Here is a 20,812-nt window from a genome sequence, read left to right as displayed (position 1 = left end):
TCTTTTACACAGATTTTTAGCAGAAATGCAGAGAAGCATATGTTGTTTCTTTAAAAAAAGAACCCTTTGAAGAACCTTTTGGGTTCCATGTAGAACCCTTTCTACAGAGGGTTCTATGTGGAGCTCAAAACGGTTCTACCTGGAACCGAACCAAAAGGGTTCTAGCTGGAGCCGGACCAAAAAGGGTTCTCCTATGGGGACAGCCGAATAACCCTTTTGGAACCCTTTTTTTATTTGCAGGAGAAGGCTGTTTCGGGTGTTTGAAAAAGTCTCCAATTTATGGACTGGGCATAGCACCCCTCCCGACCAGCCACCAGCCATCTTCCTGTACTTTGTGCCCCCTCAGATTTAGTTTCAGGTGTTTGAAAAATACAACAGTCTCCAATTTATGGGCTTAGCACCTTTCCAGACCAGCCTCCAGGCATCCTCACATACTTTGTGCCCCTCAGATTTAAGGGGTGCATGACACCCCTGGAAAAGACTTCATAAAGAATCTGCTGAATGCACCACGTGATGATTGGTAATCTCGAATTATGCGTCCCTACAACAGAGAGTGCGTGTGAGAGAGCGATACCAAATCTGTCACGGATTGTTTTCCTTTGATAAATCTCTTCTGCCCGGAAACAGCGTAGGGGCAGCAGTGGCAGGGAATGAGCGATTGGTTGGAACTGTGCGTGGCATGGAAGCGGTTGAGAGGATGTCAGTAACTCAATGAAGTGCTTGTGTCACTCAGTTTTAACATCATCGTTTTCCATTTGTCTGCCTGCCTATTCAGGAGATAGTGACACACACACACACACCTATTTTTAAACTGTATAAGGAAGGACCAATTGTTTTAATTGTCCAAATTGTTTCAGTTGTTATAGACCTACACATTATTGTTATTTTAAAATGTTATATTCCCATTTCACCACAATTACACATTTTGTTTCCATAATTAATATTTGCCAACATATGGCCAGAAGATATCATATGTTCATAGGATCTATTTGAATGCATTGAAATGTGAAGGGGGTGTTATATTGCCCTATCCCTGATCCAGTTAAGTATCTTCATTATAAAACCACAGACTCTAATAACCGAACCCTTATAATAACCACAATAACTGATAGATGTTGACTACCAGACAAGACAACGCAGGATTATTGATGTATTTTTGTTTTGGTAGACATTGTCGCCCCCTTGTGGATTTGGCAGATGTAGGCAAATTATATGCATTTTCACTCAGGTGAATCCTTACCAAAACATAAACTGCTATCCGTTAATTTATTTCCTAGATATATAGGCTATTTATCTGTTAACATAGCCCACATTGTGGAGGCAGGTTTGAAATAGCACGCTATGCTTACTGTCTCTTTAAAAACTGTGAAGGTTCCAAATTTGGCAGGAAGTTGAATTGACATTACAGGAAATTAGTATGGGGATACATTGTCGTGGAGCTGGATCTGATACATTGTATTGATCACACTGTCGGTAAACACAACTCGCTTTGATAAAGGTAATCTAGTTCGACTGTATTGTGATACTTTGTATCTTTAAGCCAACCTCATAAACAATGTTGCATATTTTTAATGCAGTTACTTCCAACAGGGGGCTTCAACTCCATATTGATAGCGTAGACATGGCCCGGTGTGGTGTGCAGACCTCACATGTGTCTAAATAAAACTATTAAAACCAAGGTTACTTACTTGTTTAGTTTTTAAAGAGAGGCTGATGTGTAAGGTATTTCCTATAACATGTGGTTTGCGTATCATTTTAAGCTCCTTTCTAGGTTATGTGCACTCACTAATACGCTTAAGAAGGCTTTCTCACAGAACGCAGCTTGGACTCATGAAGGATTTATGGATTCACGTAGGCTACAACACCTTCGCTTTATGTAATTATTGGCTACCAATAGTCTTTAAGTGGCCAATTCCATTCTGGTACTCCGTTCATGCTGTACACACGGTTGTTTCACATTTGCACCCACTTTCTATGCACCGCAGTGGTTATTGTGTAAACAACCCTCCAGGCTGCATTTCTCACAGAACTTTTTTAAACCCACATCAGCTGGAAGTAGCAAGATTTCAGCCCACCACCTGCGCATCAGGACGGGCTAGAGGCCATGGTGAGCTTCTGAAATGCAATTATATATTGTGTTGTAATTTTGCAGATTGACTAGTTTAGGCTGATATATTATTTTAGTCTTAATTCAAACATTGCATAATCATACATAATAGCTTCTCTGAGAATATGTGATAATGCAAACCATAATGGGAATCAAATGTGCTGATACTAGTATCAGTTGGTTAACTATGACATGCAATACTAAAGTAATTGTACAGTGGGAAACAACTGTTTTAGCACGGCTGTGGACGAGTACCGTAGATAAGCACCAATCACAGTGCTTGTTTTGACCAACACGTTGTAGAATCTTATTCTAAATGTATATACACCTTCAATTTCTCAGTCTACAGTGGTGGATCTCAAGACAAAGGAGGAGAAGGATGCAGAGCTTGACAGACGGATCGAGGCTCTGCGCAAGAAGAATGAAGCTCTGGTCCGGAGGTACCAGGTGAGCTCCCACAGGATCAGAGATATAGCCCTGTTGTTGCAGCAGCATTATCAGTGTGGTACAGTTGGTAGAATATGGCACTTGCAATGTCAGGATTGTGGGTACGATTCCCATTGTGGCCACCCATTCGAAAATGTATGTACACACTATAACTTGCTTCAGATTAGTGTCTGCTAAATAATATACCCTATTGTATTATATTATTAGCTTATATCAAACCGCTACAGTACCAATCAAAAGTTTGGACACCTACTCATTCAAGGTTTTTATTTAAATGTTTTACTATTTTCTACATTGTAGAATAATAGTGAAGTCATTAAAACTATGAAGCAACACACAATCATTTTTTTATTTTTTTTATTTCACCTTTATTTAACCAGGTAGGCTAGTTGAGAGCAAGTTCTCATTTGCAACTGCGACCTGGCCAAGATAAAGCATAGCAGTGTGAACAGACAACACAGAGTTACACATGGAGTAAACAATTAACAAGTCAATAACACAGTAGAAAGAAATGGGCAGTCTATATACAATGTGTGCAAAAGGCATGAGGAGGTAGGCGAATAATACAATATTGCAGATTAACACTGGAGTGATAAATGATCAGATGGTCATGTACAAGTAGAGATATTGGTGTGCAAAAGAGCAGAAAAGTATTTTTTTTTAAAAACAGTATAAAAACAGTATGGGGATGAGGTAGGTGAAAATGGGTGGGCTATTTACCAATAGACTATGTACAGCTGCAGCGGTCGGTTAGCTGCTCGGATAGCTGATGTTTGAAGTTGGTGAGGGAGATAAAAGTCTCCAACTTCAGCGATTTTTGCAGTTCGTTCCAGTCACAGGCAGCAGAGTACTGGATGTAGTCATGTAGTAACCAAAAGTGTTAAACATAAACAATTCTTCAAAGTAGCCACACTTTGCCTTGATGACAACTTTGCACACTCTTGGCATTCTCTCAACCAGCTTCATCAGATAGTCACCTGGAATGTATTTCAATTAACAGTTGTGCCTTGTTAAAAGTTTATTTGTGGAATTTCTTTCCTTCTTAATGCGTTTGAGCCAATCAGTTGTGTTGTGACAAAGTAGGAGTGGTATACAGAAGATAGACCTGTTTGGTAAAAGACCAAGTCCATATTTTGACAAGAACAGCTCAAATAAGCAAAGGGAAATGACAGTCCATCATTACTTTAAGACATGAAGGTCAGTCAATCTGGAAAATTTCAAGAACTTTCAAAGTTTCTTCAAGTGCAGTCGCAAAAACCATCAAGCGCTATGATGAAACTGGCTCTCATGAGGACCGCCACAGGAAAGAAAGACCCAGAGTTACCTCTGCTGTAGAGGATAAGTTCATTAGAGTTACCAGCCTCAGAAATTGCGGCCCAAATAAATGCTTCACCGAGTTCAAGTAACAGACACATCTCAACATCAACTGTTCAGGAGACTGTGAATCAGGCCTCCGAGATAGAATTGCTGCAAAGAAACCACTACTAAAGGACAGCAATAATAAGAAGAGATATGTCTCTGGCCAAGAAACACAAGCAATGGACATTAGATAGGTGGAAATCTGTCCTTTGCTCTGATGAGTCCTAATTTGAGATTTTTGGTTCCAACCGCTGTGTCTTTGTGAGACGCAGAGTAGGTGAACGCTTGATCTCCGCATGTGTGGTTCCCACCATGAAACATGGAGGAGGATGTGTGATGGTGTAGGGATGCTTTGCTGGTGACAGGGTCTGTGATTTATTTAGAATTCAAGGAACACTTAATCAGCATGGCTACCACAGCATTCTGCAATGATACGCCATCCCATCTGGTTTGCGCTGAGTGGGAGTATCATTTGTTTTTCAACAGGACAATGACCCAACACACCTCCAGGCTATGTAAGGGCTATTTGACCAAGAAGGAAGGTGATGGACTGCTGCATCAGATGACCTGGCCTCCACAATCACCTGACCTCAACCCAATTGAGATGGTTTAGAATGAGTTGGACCACAGAGTGAAGGAAAAGCAGCCAACAAGTGCTCAGCATATGTGGGAACTCCTTCAAGACAGTTGGAATAGCATTCCAGGTGAAACTGAGAGAATGCAAAGAGTGTGCAAAGCTGTCATCAAGGCAAAGGGCAGTGGTGTAAAAATACTTTAAAGTACTACTTAAGTAGTTTTTTGGGGTATCCGTACTTTACTTTACTATTTATATTTTTGACAACTTTTACTTCACTACATTCCCAAAGACAATATTATACTTTTTACTCTATACATTTCCCCTGACAACCAAAGTACTCATTACATTTTGAATGCTTAGCAGGACAGGAAAATAATTAAATTGACACACTTATCAAGAGATAATGTGGTCATCCCCTCGTGCCTCTGGCCTGGCGACACACTAAACATAAATGCATCTTTTGTAAATATTGTCTCAGTGTTGGAGTCCGGCCGTCCGTACATTTTAAAAACAAGAAAATGGTGCTGTTTGCTTTGGTTAATATAAGGAATTTTAAATGACTTACTTTTGATACTTAAGTATATTTAAAACCCAATGCTTTTAGACTTTTACTCAAGTAGTATTTTACTGGCTGACTTTCACTTGTACTTTCTATTTAAGTATCTATACCTTTGCTCAAGTATGACATTGAGTACTTTTATCCACCACTGGCAAAGGGTGGCTACTTTGAATATCAAATATATTTTGACTCTAGTTCTTTTGGTTACTTTATGATTCCATATGTGTTATTTCATAGCGTTCACTATTATTCTGCAATGTAGAAAATAGTCTAAATAAAGAGAGACCCTTGAATGAGTAGCTGTGTCCAAACTTTTGACTAGTACTGTAAATTGCACGGCCACATCGCAAAATAGCTTTCTGACTGTCAGGATATTCATATTAAGGTTATTATACTTTTCTGTTGAATCTCCCTGTATTCATGCTTGATTTATCAGGTTAGGGAGAGACACTGATGCGCCTTTGTGAGTCTATCATCAGCCAACCTTTGTTTTGTTATCTTTCTGCAGGAAATAGAAGAGGACAAAAAGAAGGCGGAGCAAGAGGGGATTGCCGTGAAGACGCACCCACCCAGGAAGAGCCGCCCTCACGATGGCCCGCCAGAGGGAGACAGATGGAGGACAGAGAAAGAGAGCTTCACTGTCACCGTAGACCTCTCCAAACCTGCAGGGGTGAGGCCAGAATGAGGGCTCTGTCTCAGCACATACTGTAGTACCAGGCTATATCAGACCAAGCTAACGAATGCCCAAATAAATCATGTTCATTAGGCACAAAAATGAGATATGGACTAGTTACTACCTGAACCTGTCCAATAAGAACACACATTTTCCATTTGAAAACTATTTATTCAGTTTGTGCCAACTGAATAAACATGATTTAAGAAGACCAAAAACATGACAATGTGCACTCTCAAACACTTTGCTTGGAGAGAACCCCCTGAGCTCTGAAAGATGGCCTCTACCAGAACAAGTCTCATAGACTTTAACAGGTGCCCATCAATTTGCCCGCTCGCATCCAATTTCCTGTCAGTCAAACTATTCATATTCCCCTGCTGTGGCAGCTGGATGAGATTAGTGATATCTAATGGAGGATGTTGGAATGAGGTGGACTTGAGAGGGACATGTATCTTAAAGCAGCTGGGTGAAATGATGCAAGCTGAGTGGTACACCTGACACAGACAGGAAAGTGATGACGTACACCATGAACAGAGAGATGTTTTGAAACCACTCATGGAAATTGTGTCTGGTTCCAACTTTTATACCCCTGCTTCAGCTTGATGATTATACATCTACTGTATATTCAGATGGGTAAGTTATATAATTCTGTTCTACATAGATAAGAGGTGAATGCAAATCCCTTGCTATGGTTGTCCCAAATGGCAGCCTATTTGCTACATAATGCACCACTTTTGACTAGAGCCTATGGGGGAATAGGGTGCCGTTTGGGTAGCACCTGTATTTCTACCTGAAGGGGATGCTCTCAAGCCATTGCTGCTCTTGAATGTAATTCTAGTACATACTACCTCCTGTCAGACAGTATGTGTTTTAATCAGCCTCCTGTGGACTGGAGAGACAGGCTGGAGTGCATTTTAATCAGCTGTGATCCACCCCACTCTTCACACTAAAGGTCACTCAGACAAGAAGGGACTTGTTGAGGGTGCTGTAGTATTGCCCTAAATGGGTTATGATATGGATAGGTTTTAGAGTTAAACGTTCGGACACCTAAGTCTTCTTACACCTCATATTATATCGTTGACCTTTGTTTTCAGAGACATGTGTTGTGTGTCTGGGAATTTGGAGTGACAATATAGCACTGTATGTATGCAAGGGTTATTCCGGTCTTTTAGTGGGTCTAATCAAAACATGTGTTCTCCCTGCAGGAGAAACGGGTGATCAATGACTGGAAACAAGGGCCACCTCGAGGCAGGCGGAACTCTGAAGAGGGAGATGGCCCCAGAGCCCAAGGTGAAAGCCCTCCGCTGAGGTCCGGGCGGCTCAGCAGGGGTGGACAGAGAGGGGGAGGACCACGGCAGGAGAGGAGAGAGCAACGCCCTGACAGACCCCTAGCAGACCCACGCCAGGCCCATGACAGACCACCCCGAGAGGACAGGGGTCCACGAGAGGACAGGGGTCCTCCACGAGAGGACAGGGGTCCTCCACGAGAGGACAGGGGTCCTCCACGAGAGGACAGGGGTCCAGTCATGGAGGGGCCAGGAGAGGGGCCCGGCCGCAGTGAACGTGCTCCACGCGGAGGTCGGAAAGGAAGAGGAGGCCGAGGAGGACGAGAAAGAGAAGAAGGAGGAGGACCACAGGGTGGTGACAGGAAGTCTAAGGTCTGTGAGCAAAATCATATCAGCTAATAACTAGCGAGGCAATGTTGCTATAGATGTGCCAGGTTGAGGTTTACCATGGGTATAGTCTCCATAATGATGGTTGGACTGTGTATCTTGGTGATGATGATGTTGGTTATTTTGCAATGACATGAGTAATGGGAAGATGAGTACATACTATAGTAATTGAAGAAAAAGACTGAACAAGATTTAGAATATATGGGTGTGAAATTTAGCGAATTGGGATGGCATACTCCTCTATTCTCTTTATTTTTTCTAAAATATTGTGCCTCTCTGTAGGAGTGGGAGGAGAAAAGGAGGCAGAACATTGAGAAGATGAACGAGGAGATGGAGAAGATTGCAGAGTATGAAAGAGGACAAAGGGTTTGTACCGGAAGCCATTTTGTAAAAATTGGATTACTATCAGATTATTTGATGACAGTTTAGTGTTGAAGACCTGAAATAGATGGAGTGTAAGGGTGCTGTCTTTGGAATCCTTCTGCAGCCCGCTGAGGGAGACAAGCCCATCCGTAACTTCCTGGATGACCCGCGGCGCTCCGGCCCAGTCCCGGACATGGACCGCAAGGAGGGCAGCCGCCGACATGTCCGAAACTGGGGGGGAGTAGATTTTGACAATGTGAAGACGGGATCTGAGCTGGAGAAGGAGTGGACAGTGAGTGCTCTGTTCTGTTTTGTAGAAGACATGATCGGTCAAATGTTCTGTGTGGTTTGTCTTCTTCATTTTGTTGAAACGATTCCTTCATTCAAAGTTAGAACAAAGTTTGATTTATCCGTTCCCTTCTCTATTACGTCCTGCTACTTTACACTTTCTCTCTTTCTCTCTCTTTCTCTCTATCTTTCTCTCTTTCTCTCTCACTTTCTCTCTATCTTTCTCTCTATCTTTCTCTTTCTCTCTCTCTTTCTCTCTATCTTTCTCTCTATCTTTCTCTTTCTCTCTCTCTTTCTCTCTCTCTTTCTCTTTCTTTCTCTCTATCTTTCTCTCTATCTTTCTCTTTCTCTCTCTCTTTCTCTCTCTCTTTCTCTCTCTCTTTCTCTTTCTCTCTCTCTTTCTCTCTCTCTTTCTCTCTATCTTTCTCTTTCTCTCTCTCTTTCTCTCTTTCTCTCTCTCTCTCTCTTTCTCTCTCTCTTTCTCTCTCTCTTTCTCTTTCTCTCTCTCTTTCTCTTTCTCTCTCTCTTTCTCTTTCTCTCTCTCTTTCTCTCTCTCTTTCTCTCTCTCTTTCTCTCTATCTTTCTCTCTATCTTTCTCTCTTTCTCTCTCTTTCTCTCTCACTTTCTCTCTATCTTTCTCTCTTTCTCTCTCTTTCTCTCTCACTTTCTCTCTATCTTTCTCTCTCTCTCTCTCTTTCTCTCTATCTTTCTCTCTATCTTTCTCTTTCTCTCTCTCTTTCTCTCTCTCTTTCTCTTTCTCTCTCTCTTTCTCTCTCACTTTCTCTCTATCTTTCTCTCTCTCTCTCTCTTTCTCTCTATCTTTCTCTTTCTCTCTCTCTTTCTCTCTCTCTTTCTCTTTCTCTCTCTCTTTCTCTCTCTCTTTCTCTCTCTCTTTCTCTTTCTCTCTCTCTTTCTCTCTCTCTTTCTCTTTCTCTCTCTCTTTCTCTCTATCTTTTTCTCTTTCTCTCTCTCTTTCTCTCTATCTTTCTCTCTTTCTCTCTCTTTCTCTCTCACTTTCTCTCTATCTTTCTCTTTCTCTTTCTCTCTCTCTTTCTCTCTATCTTTCTCTCTTTCTCTCTCTTTCTCTCTCACTTTCTCTCTATCTTTCTCTTTCTCTCTCTCTTTCTCTCTCTCTTTCTCTCTATCTTTCTCTTTCTCTCTCTCTTTCTCTCTATCTTTCTCTCTATCTTTCTCTTTCTCTCTCTCTTTCTCTCTATCTTTTTCTCTTTCTCTCTCTCTTTCTCTCTATCTTTCTCTCTTTCTCTCTCTTTCTCTCTCACTTTCTCTCTATCTTTCTCTCTATCTTTCTCTTTCTCTCTCTCTTTCTCTCTCTCTTTCTCTCTATCTTTCTCTTTCTCTCTCTCTTTCTCTCTCTCTTTCTCTCTCTCTTTCTCTCTCTCTTTCTCTTTCTCTTTCTCTCTCTCTTTCTCTCTATCTTTCTCTTTCTCTTTCTCTCTCACTTTCTCTCTATCTTTCTCTTTCTCTCTCTCTTTCTCTCTCTCTTTCTCTCTCTCTTTCTCTCTCACTTTCTCTCTATCTTTCTCTTTCTCTCTATCTTTCTCTCTCTCGTTCTCTCTTTCTCTCTCTCCAACAGAGTCGGAGACCAGGAGGCCCTAAGGGCTCCATGGATATGACCATGTCTATGACGGGCCGGGAGCGTGCCGAGTACCTCCGCTGGAAGAAGGAGCGTGAGGAGATTGACGAGGAGCGTCTGGCCAGGCACAGGAACGCCACGGGCCAGTGGAGACGGGAATGGGATGCCCAGAAGACTGACGGCTTGTGAGTGACTGACTGGAGGAGAACCGCGAACACCACTGACACGCTCTGATCACGGAGACAGCCAGGGCTTTATTTACAAAAACACCACAACAGCAGGCATTCAGTGAACCAAACCAGACAGTGCCTACTGAAGCCCAAGAATGACAACACCGCTCCTAAATATCTCATTATTATCGGATGCCACACTTGATGTTTTAGATGTTGTGTTCAATTTACTGTACATCCTGAGATGCAGCCCAGAAAGGGAGAACCACAGGAGCAATATGACTGGAATAGGACATATCTAAATAATAGTGGATAAACATCTCACATTCAATACATCCTCTCTTTAGGTCTTTCTTTAGCCATGAGAGCATGAGGTCATGTGAGATTAGGAGGTCCATACAGGAGGGAGGCTGGTCAGGGGCTTGGCCGTGAGAAGGGGTTGCGTTGGAGTTTTTTTTTTTTTTTTTACAGGGACAGTGCACATTCATCAACGTTTCAGTAAAAGTGCTAGTTTTAGCCAGCTGGCTAATTTTCAACCGCAAGTCCCTGGGCAGTTTATTAAGAATACAGATAAACGATGAACAGCGAGCACATGCACAGCAGCATAGGACAAACTACACGTATCAGACAGACAGCGCAATAGCACAAAAAGCCAGAAAACAAAATGCATAACGGAAACAGTGTTTCCACACCTCACAAGCTACAGACAGATAACATGGAAAGCGGCAATATCCAGCTAGGGAATATGTTCACAAGTCTGATTGTCCTTCAGGCATGTCTCTGTCTCTTGTGAAGGTGCGATAGGTGTGGGGGTGGTGGCAGGTAGGGATTGACAGGTCCAGTGGTGATGCAGTGTGACAGGGTGAGAAGGTCTGACCCTGCGGCGCTTTCACAGGTTTAAGGAGGACCCAGCTGTGGCTGCAGAGGCCATGCTGCCAGACCAGGGAGGCAGAAGGAGAGGCAAGTCACCCCCCCCAGACTCCGATGACAAGGCGTTGTTAGTTCCCACTGTTCCACAATCACTGACGGACAAGGACGGCGGACTTTACTCAACCCTTTCTCCCTCTCTATCCCAAACAAACACATTCACCCATTCACGGATAACTGCACGCACACAATCAACACTGCTTTGTCGGAGCGACACTCTCATTTGAAGAGCACTTTTATCCAGGCCCCGTTAACATAGTGTATTATCTGTGTATATGGTAGATAGTGTTGTTGTGGTGGCCCTGTGTGTAGTGATGTGAGTGATGTCACTCTGTGTGTCCTCCCCACAGCCAGGGGGCGTGGCTCCCGCACGCAGCCTCACGGCAGGGCCTCAGGTTAGCCAATGGCATGGGACTGAGTTGGTGTGTGTTCTGTTCCCCCCCCCCCCACCCGCGTGTGTGTTTGGTTGTGTCCCGAACGGCATCCGATTCCCAAGTCGTGAACTAAATAGTTAATAGAGGTGCTATTTGGGACTGAGTCCTATTCTAGACATCACGTCTGACTTCTAGTCAACCATGGAATGCCGCCACGGGTTGATCAAGCACAACCTAGCCTGGAATACTAGTGTGTCTGTAGTCTGAATATATGCATTGCCCCTCAGATGCTCTCCCGAGGATGGAACTAGCCTCCCTCATTGAATGCACTTGCTTTGGCTGTGTGTCCGTGTGTGTTTGTCTCAGTTGTCGCTCTGTGGCGTCTCTGAGCTGCTATGTGTTGCAGTATTTCTCCATCCCTTCCTCGAAACCCAACAGCAAATGTGTGTCCCCCAAATGGCACCCTATTCCCTTATTAGTGCACTACTTTTAAGTAGGGTCCTGGTCAAAAGTAGTTCACTATAAAGGGAATGGGGAGCCATTTCAGAGCAGCGCTGCTGTGTCAGTACTGGGGCTGCCATTAATTTGTTTTCAAGGTCTTGAAAGCTAGTCTTCCACCCCAAACCCTCTAAACTGAACTCTCTTCCTCCCTCATCCTTTACTTCCCGCAGACGAGGTGAAGGCGCCTCCCAAGGTGCCCACGTTCGGAGACTTCCTGGGGCAGGGTAGAGGACCCAGGGAGGGGGGCCGTGGAGAGCGGGGGAGGGGACGAGGACAGAGACAGAGCTACAGGTATAGCTTCTCTTCTAAGGCTCTGACTGCATCTGTTGTTTTGGCTCCTCTCCATTCCACTGACTGGATCTCTTTGACAGCATGCACGATAACCGCTGGGAGGCGGAGAAGGAGGAGGACGGGGAGAAGGAGGAGGACGGGGAGAAGGAGGAGGACGGGGAGAAGGAGGAGGACAGGGAGAAAGAGAAGGAAGACAAACCCAAGAAGGAGGAGAAGACTCGGAAGGAGGAAGCGAAGCCCAAAGCTCCCTCATCACAAAAGGTATGTCGTCTATGCCTGTTTTATTTTTGTACAGGATCTCTTTCCATGATCCACATTAAGAGGTGACTTTTCTGTTTCTTTCCCTCTTAGATTGAGGAGAAGAGTGGTGACGCAGAGGAGGATGAGGATGAGTGGGAGGATGCCAGCGACGAAGAGGACGATGATATGGACGGGGTTGATGACTCGGAGGGAGACGATGAGGGGGATGAGGAAGGGAAGGACGGACAGTGCCCGACGAAGGCACCTCGCTCAGAAACCACAGCAGGGAAGCCCGCCGCCACCTCCCCACCTCCCTCCACTCCCCCCTCCGCAGCCAGTCCTAAAGAGCAGCGCACCCCGAGGCCCAAGGTCTACATCCCCTCCCAACAGGAGTCTCAGGACTCCCCCGCTGGCCCCAAGCCCCTCAGCCCCTTCTCTCCCCTGGACGGCCACCAGCCGGTCACAGACTGGGGGGAGGAGATGGAGATGCAGTCCCCCCGGAGCAGTATGGGGGAGAACCACCTGAAACCGCCTAGCACTGAGGGAAGCCCTGCCCAGGTTAAGGTCCAAGAAGACAACCACAACTCCAGCCCCAGCCCAACCCCCAGTCCCAGCAAGCCAGCAGAGCCAGAGAAGGAGAGGGACACACGGACAGGTACAGATATTTATATACTGGTTTGACGGTTGTATTATATTGCAAGAGCATAACATACATTTGGCATGCTGTTGAATGTGCTACCCTTTTAATTCAGGATAAACCTGCAAAGTTGATCAGAAGAATATGTGTGTTTTGATGCTCAGCATTGTTGTCTGTTCTGGTTTTTTTTCATCCACACTCATACCCTCCCCCTATCGTTCTCTATAACTCACAGTTGTGGTCACTGCTGCTCCACCGGAGGAGACTCTGATCCAGGAAATAACTCCTGTATCATCATCATTAGAAGTTGTCTCTACCCCCACTGACCTCCCAGAGAAAGAGGAGACCACCACCACTTCACCAGCCCAGGAGACACCTGCTACCCCCACAGAGGGTAATTATCACACTGCAAAGCAGCTGTTTTTATCTCAATATCAAATCATTTCTGGGTAACAATGAAGTACCTTACCAATTGTTTTCAATTAAAATGGTAAAAAAATAAACAAAAATAGCTTCTTAGCAAAGAAAAATTTCTCAAGCAAGAATTTTGCGAGTGGGGAGGGGAAAACTGAAAATTAGCTGTTATTCGTAGAAAGGTTTAGAACTTTATTTCTTATTGGTCTATTAACTAATTGGCTTGATGTCACCAGGCAGGACAGAACTCCATCCCACCTAAACAGGCAGACATTTCAGGCGGCCTTTTCAAACAGCTCTTACACTAAAAGGGCATTATCATAATTTTAACTATTTCACAGTATTATTCCAGCCTCCAGAAATATATATAAAACACATGAATATCATGTTTTCGACTGCACTCTGCCTTTATTGTTAATATGGTGACTAAAAGATCCCATAGGGCTGAATTACACACAGAATATAAATGCAGGCAAAGCAGCATTGTTGCTTATGGTCACCTGACGTTTTATATTTATGACCACTTGAAGGCTGTGGTAAAAATCAAAGGATGTGTCTGACTCGTTCTTCCTTCCCTGTACCATCTGAACCAGATGAGGAGGAGACCCCTGCCGCCACTCTTGCCCCTGTCCTGGTGATTGACCAGAGCCTGTCTGAGCTGGCCACTGCCCCAGAGATGGCCCCAGACACCTCGGAACAGTCATCTTCAGGTGCGGTTCATATCACTGACTTTGAGACGGTGGCTTTCTGTAAGAAGTCTCTGACTCCCGCCGAGCACTAACCACAAAACACAAACCAACGTACCTCCCACTTTCCCTCGATCTTTCCCTCTTATTTATTTGTCTTCGTTCGCCACTCACCGCTCTCTGTCCTCTCCATCTGTCTGTCGGAAGTTGGCTGACTGGCATGACCCCACAACCGACGTCTACTGTCACTCACTGCATCACTTGGCATTCTTTGGCCAATTGAAGCTCTCTCTTTTCTCCAAATCCTCTGTGAAACTCCTCCGCCTTGCTGTTTCCTCCTGGGGAAATGAATGTACTAACCTCCGTCACCTTCACTATGGCTACCACACCTCACTGTGTGAACCCCTGTCGTTTTACCCCTTGAACACTTTTCCTTTTGGTTCTCCTTCTCATTTCCTTGTTTTGTGGGTTAATGCATTTACTACGCATGCTGCCCACCCTGTCCCCAACCTCGAATGAGCAGAATCATATATATTTTCTGTTTTTCATGGGTTTGTTAATCGCATGACTGTCATATGGATGAGGAGTGGCTTGAGAAGGATGAGAAATCAAATTTGCTCTTCCTTTAATTTTTCCTTGTCATGTCTGCTTCTTAAATTGACGTCTGTTTGGCTAAGACTTCACTACGCCTGAAATGGAATGTTGCAAATGATGCTAACCAGAACCAGACACTCATTGGATGGTAACAGAACATGTTTGAACAGTGCATTACTCAATTGAAACCACCAATCACATGTGTGTTTGGAAAATGTTTTTTGTGTTGCCCTGTTTTGTTATGTATTTTGTCTCATGTCATCAAAATGCATAACTTAGCCTTTCCCAGAGTCTCCACTTTGACATCCCTGGGAAGGTTGAATACCGCGTCTCTTTAAAGCTCTTCAATGACAAACACAACGATTCCTGTGTTTCTCACTTAAAGCTAGAATACTTAGTTGCCACATCCAGTGTTGGACGTGTAAGTTAATGACGTATACCCATTGGATTCTTGAAGAGTGTAACTTAGAGATGCCTCATTAGGCACACATTCTCGAACCTTCACCTCTCCCGAGGCTGTACGGGAGCGGCGATGGGACAAGGCTGTAAATACCAATTTGGATATCACGAAATTGGGGAGACAAATTGTGTAAAAAGTACACACACACAAACAAAAATGCCTCATGAGCTTAGTTCAACTGTCATACTCTATGAGAGAACCCAAAATTTACATTTACATTACATTTAAGTCATTTAGCAGACGCTCTTATCCAGAGCGACTTACAAATTGGTGCATTCACCTTATGACATCCAGTGGAACAACCACTTTACAATAGTGCATCTAAATATTTTAAGGGGGGAGGGGGGTGAGAAGGATTACTTTATCCTATCCTAGGTATTCCTTAAAGAGGTGGGGTTTCAAGTGTCTCCGGAAGGTGGTGATTGACTCCGCTGTCCTGGCGTCGTGAGGGAGTTTGTTCCACCATTGGGGAGCCAGAGCAGCGAACAGTTTTGACTGAGCTGAGCGGGAACTGTACTTCCTCAGTGGTAGGGAGGCGAGCAGGCCAGAGGTGGATGAACGCAGTGCCCTTATTTGGGTGTAGGGCCTGATCAGAGCCTGGAGGTACTGAGGTGCCGTTCCCCTCACAGCTCCGTAGGCAAGCACCATGGTCTTGTAGCGGATGCGAGCTTCAACTGGAAGCCAGTGGAGAGAGCGGAGGAGCGGGGTGACGTGAGAGAACTTGGGAAGGTTGAACACTAGACGGGCTGCGGCGTTCTGGATGAGTTGTAGGGGTTTAATGGCACAGGCAGGGAGCCCAGCCAACAGCGAGTTGCAGTAATCCAGACGGGAGATGACAAGTGCCTGGATTAGGACCTGCGCCGCTTCCTGTGTGAGGCAGGGTCGTACTCTGCGGATGTTGTAGAGCATGAACCTACAGGAACGGGCCACCACCTTGATGTTAGTTGAGAACGACAGTTTGTTGTCCAGGATCACGCCAAGGTTCTTAGCGCTCTGGGAGGAGGACACAATGGAGTTGTCAACCGTGATGGCGAGATCATGGAACGGGCAGTCCTTCCCCGGGAGGAAGAGCAGCTCCGTCTTGCCGAAGTTCAGCTTGAGGTGGTGATCCGTCATCCACACTGATATGTCTGCCAGACATGCAGAGAATCGCCACCTGGTCATCAGAAGGGGGAAAGGAGAAGATTAATTGTGTGTCGTCTGCATAGCAATGATAGGAGAGACCATGTGAGGTTATGACAGAGCCAAGTGACTTGGTGTATAGCGAGAATAGGAGAGGGCCTAGAACAGAGCCCTGGGGGACACCAGTGGTGAGAGCGCGTGGTGAGGAGACAGATTCTCGCCACGCCACCTGGTAGGAGCGACCTGTCAGGTAGGACGCAATCCAAGCGTGGGCCGCGCCGGAGATGCCCAACTCGGAGAGGGTGGAGAGGAGGATCTGATGGTTCACAGTATCGAAGGCAGCCGATAGGTCTAGAAGGATGAGAGCAGAGGAGAGAGAGTTAGCTTTAGCGGTGCGGAGCGCCTCCGTGATACAGAGAAGAGCAGTCTCAGTTGAATGACTAGTCTTGAATAGTCAACAAAATATAAGCTTGTCTTACTCCAGTGTTTGTAAACAAACACGATAGCCTCAAAAGATGGTTAAAACGATCATCTCGATATCATGGATGGTCAGTGTCTGCATCCATAGCTCTATGAATTTGAGAGCGGTTACATTTCTCCAGGCCCCATCCCTTAGCGTGATACCAAAACAGAAGCGGTGTGACCACTTGGTTATCGTTTCAATGAAGGATTCCACCTTTAATATTTTCAGAAACCATTTATTGCTTTCTCATAAGCTTAGTTTAAAAATAAAATGTTAATAGTTACATTATAAAACGTGGCCCATTAGCACAGTATAAAATGCACTCTATAAATAATTTTTTAACGATGTGTAGGATAATGTGCATTCATTGCGCTCCCTTTGTCTCTGAGGGCAGAGTGCTAAGAATTAGCACTGACATGCCTTTTTAGAAGTGGATCATTTATTATTAATAACTCAAGTTGTTATGCTCTTCAATACATCAGTAGAGTTGATCTGTAACAGCCCAGATTGTATATTTAGTGATGCACAGAACAAATAAATGTAGCATTTCCCTGCGGAGCTACAATGCACTACACTTTGACAACGCAGCTTAAATGCCCCCCCCAAAATTGCCATTTTGAAGGTGGGATTCTATTAATAGATTTTTGTAGATGTTTAGTTGTGAGTACTAGAATGTAGAATCCGTCCCTCAACCCTTATAAGTGTTCTGTTGTAGTTCTGTTTTTGTCCCTTCATTTTGGTTTTTGTAGGTTATTGCACCCATCTGACGCCATGACTTCACATATGAGGTGATTGACAGCAGTACTTCTGTCTCACAACATGATTCCGTTATGACTGTTTTTCTTATTGAAGCGAATGTAGTGAAAACGCCCATAGTCTGTAAAAGGCTCTTCTGAGTAGATAAATGATTCCTTGTTGTCTGGTCATTGTCATCATTGTTAGGTTTCTCCTTACAGCCTTTTAAGTGTTTCTCTGGTGGTAATCACCACAGCTAATGGCTGGGCATGCATCCCAAACAGCACCCCATTCCATTGATAGTGCACTACTTTTATAGGGCTCTGGTCAAATGGAATAGGGTGCCATTTTGGACTAAACCTGGGTGCCTATGCTTTGGCTGAATGAAGACGCTCACTGCGCCAAATCCGATTAGTCTAATGAGGGTGGAGATCTGTGAAGTACAGGAAGAAGAGGCACAATTAGCATTGAAAGGCTTTTATGAGATTAGCCGCAGTCTGACCGACATGATGGTATGGATGTAATGGAGACCCTTTTGAACTCTTGAGCCTGATTGATTAAAACTGCCTCTCTTCGAGTTCTTTTGATGTTTTTGAGGGAGACTAATATTGGTCCATGAGAGGGTCTGTTACCCGATCAAATGAGCATTGCAGAAAATGCCTGTTTGGTTGTTGGACACATTATCAATGGTGAGTAGCTTGGGTTACGTTAATCTATGCATATGTACTATAATATCATGAATGAGTTTTGCATACATTTTTGGACAATTATTGGTACTTAATTGTCTGCTGAGAGCTAATACCAGACCAGACCAGGACCACGCCCTGCCATACCATGCCATGCTGTCCCATGCATGTTGTGCTGCGTTAGCAATGTTGCAGACAGCCAGACAGCAGATTAAGCCAGCTTGCAGCCAGTGACCCCCACACTCCCTCTGTTCTCTATCGACAGGCTGAGAGCTGCTCTGGGAAACTGACTTTTCAGTGCTAGTGGTTCACAGATGATGGTAGGATGAGGGGAGAAAATAATGACAAGAAGAAAGGAAACCGGGCCTCGCACACCATGACTGGAGCAGCCATCACAGACATCCTGGAGGGACGTGGCCAGGCACCTGGCCTCCAAATATCTCCTCAATAATCAGACCACATATGTTCTGTACTGTTTGACTCTGAGCTGCAAGTTGCATAGAATAGTGATACTGCCATTCATCTGAGCCACTATGGTAAATGGCTTAGGTTTTATAGCAGCCAATTAGGATGTTACTGTGAACAAAGCCCCAACTTGTTTTTACCTTTTGATATATGTGTATGATTTAACAAATCAAATTATTACATTTAGCGAAGACTCACAAATATGAAATTCTCACCTCAATTGTTCAACCGTAGCATTTTTATTTTTTAAACTCCACATCTTTTGAAAGGTCAAAGAGACTGTAATGCCTCTTCAACATGGCAAAAAAATACATATTTGAAATGCTAACAGTTGCAAGAGCATTCTCCTCCCTCAATATAGACAGCTTATTGATTACAGTTTATCCACACTTGTTTTAATAGCCCTTACTTTAAAGATTCCCAAGACCACCCCCCCAACCCACCCAAAACTGTTCTCACCTGTTTGCCTGTAAAAGCTGAATTAATGTTTGAATGTTATTGGACATTATGTTTGTGTCCCAAATATCACTCTATTTCTATATAGTGCCCTACCTTTGAGTCCTATGAGCCATGGTCAATAGTAGTGCACTATAGAGGCAATAGGGTGCCATTTGCGACACAAACCCTCTCTTTGTGGAGTTTGTATGGTTAGGGTTTGGTCCCCTTTATCCTTAACTCAATACATTTTAGTTGTATTTTGTCATGAAACAAATCATGTGAACAAATTTAAGCCATGGCATTGAAAAATGTACATTATGTTTCCTAATAATCATGTAACAAAGTTGGTTTAGATTTGGGACCCCAAGAGGAGTATAGTTAAAATGATATTAGTTTATTTTTAAGTGAGATACACTGTACTTAACCAAGCACAGGCATAAAGTGACCCTGACAATGTTTGTTAATAACCATCCAAATCTTTCCTTTCATTTCTCATTTGCGATCGATTGCTAGTGGCCTTTCTAGTTTTAATCGAGGGGCATCAGAACATGTACCTCAACAGACCAAGATTTAGTTTAGATTTTTAAGTCTCGTTGGCTTTTTTTTAGCCTACTCTTGGTCATGAACTCAATCTGGCTCACCTATAATGAACACGAGCACAGATATTGAACTATGCTTTAATTTTATTTCTTGAAAAGGAATTAAGAGTTTAAATGAATTGAATGGATCAAGAACTCAAGGAAATGCAATATGTAGTTTAGTATTTTGAATTCCAACTAAACATTCCAATGTTTTGTGTGGGAAAAAAGGCATCTATTTTTGTTCTTTGCATTTGGATATCCTCATTCTTTTCCGTTTCTGAAGACTTAGTGATTGTATTACAAGCATCACATTTTCCTGCACTTCTAAAATATCTGCGCTTGAATATAAAACTACATTATTTGGGTATGTTTTTGGAGTGGAGTGTAACTGGCCTGTCTAAACTAGCATGATCTGAAATTCAAGACTTTTTTTATCTGTTGATTACAATGAATTAGTTTTTATCCCAAGATATTGACACTTTAATCAATCAAGCAGAAGATTACATTTGATAGCTTTTTCTTTAAGTATTAAATTGTGATTTGGCAGGAAATTCATTGGTTCATACGCAACTGTCAAATGTACAAGATAAAATGTGTTCTGTTTATTTTGCTTCTTAGTTTTCATATCAAATAAATGTATGGTGGTCAGGTCTCTATGTTTCTTGTGATTCACAATAGTCTTAGGGAGGCAGAGAGCGAGACACAGCTGCATGTGAGCTCTCACATTTTTCAACATGTTTTTTTTTCAAAAAGATAGATTTGGAGTAATGAGATTTTCATCAGGGACATATGCAGTATGCTACCCTCCACAGCATGGCCTTCGCTCCAGATTAAAACTCCAAACATACAACCTAATTTTGGCCAAAATTAACCGGATAAATTACTGCTTCCAAGGTTTCCTGTTTCCAAGCTATACAGAGGGTGCTCTAGCAAACAACCAGCAGAGACCTGAGGACACCATCCAACCTGGAACTGAGTGAGTAGTGTTTGGTCTGATGCTATTTTGAAAGCAAAGAAGAAAACATGAAGTACATTACAATGATCTATTTTAATTTATGGAGACTGAATGCTGAGTTAAGGCTGCCAGGCTTGCAGGACAGACCAGATATAACTTCAATTAGCACTGAGGTGTGAAGTGAAAGGTGTTGAAGCCTTGGGCCCAACGAGTGGCAGGAGTATTTGAAGACACCTCCTGCTGTTCAAAGACCATCCACTGGCGTTTTCTACAAGAAATCTACCTCCAGAAATAAAAGTTTCTCCCAAGTGGGTGTGACACCTATTCCTGTTGCCTGCTGCACTGCTGCTTGGATTCCACCTGGAGATCTGTTCACTGTCTGCCCTGGCCTGTCTCCCCCTGTCTGGTGCAGTCGTTATTTATTTATTTTTTT

At 43.7% G+C, this 20,812-nt stretch overlaps 1 protein-coding gene across 2 annotated transcripts; it reads left to right on the top strand.

Moving 5' to 3' along the window:
* The first annotated feature begins 1,948 nt into the window (after positions 1-1,948).
* LOC124005730 (coiled-coil domain-containing protein 9-like) lies at positions 1,949-20,076 on the top strand. 2 transcript variants are annotated; one of them, XM_046315230.1, is made up of 15 exons: positions 1,949-2,107; positions 2,450-2,554; positions 5,558-5,719; positions 6,928-7,380; positions 7,678-7,761; positions 7,883-8,050; positions 9,641-9,825; positions 10,706-10,770; positions 11,088-11,132; positions 11,783-11,903; positions 11,984-12,164; positions 12,255-12,798; positions 13,016-13,174; positions 13,788-13,904; positions 18,206-20,076. In XM_046315230.1, the coding sequence occupies exons 1-15, from the start codon at positions 2,105-2,107 to the stop codon at positions 18,208-18,210; spliced, it is 2,397 nt and encodes a 798-aa protein (XP_046171186.1). In that variant the 5' UTR covers positions 1,949-2,104; the 3' UTR covers positions 18,211-20,076. The 2 variants fall into 2 exon arrangements, with proteins under 2 accessions (XP_046171186.1, XP_046171187.1); XM_046315231.1 differs by lacking the exon at positions 11,088-11,132.
* The last annotated feature ends 736 nt before the right edge of the window (positions 20,077-20,812 follow it).

This window comes from Oncorhynchus gorbuscha, linkage group LG19, assembly GCF_021184085.1.
Source record: "Oncorhynchus gorbuscha isolate QuinsamMale2020 ecotype Even-year linkage group LG19, OgorEven_v1.0, whole genome shotgun sequence".
Taxonomy (NCBI): Eukaryota; Metazoa; Chordata; class Actinopteri; order Salmoniformes; family Salmonidae; genus Oncorhynchus; species Oncorhynchus gorbuscha.
This window is presented reverse-complemented; position numbering and strand designations above follow the sequence as displayed.

Excerpts from the sequence above, each read along its gene's own strand:
- LOC124005730 (XM_046315230.1), top strand. Across the intron at positions 7,381-7,677 it reads GTGGTGACAGGAAGTCTAAG|GAGTGGGAGGAGAAAAGGAG; the intron begins GTCTGTGAGCAA and ends GCCTCTCTGTAG. Across the intron at positions 12,165-12,254 it reads AAGCTCCCTCATCACAAAAG|ATTGAGGAGAAGAGTGGTGA; the intron begins GTATGTCGTCTA and ends TTTCCCTCTTAG.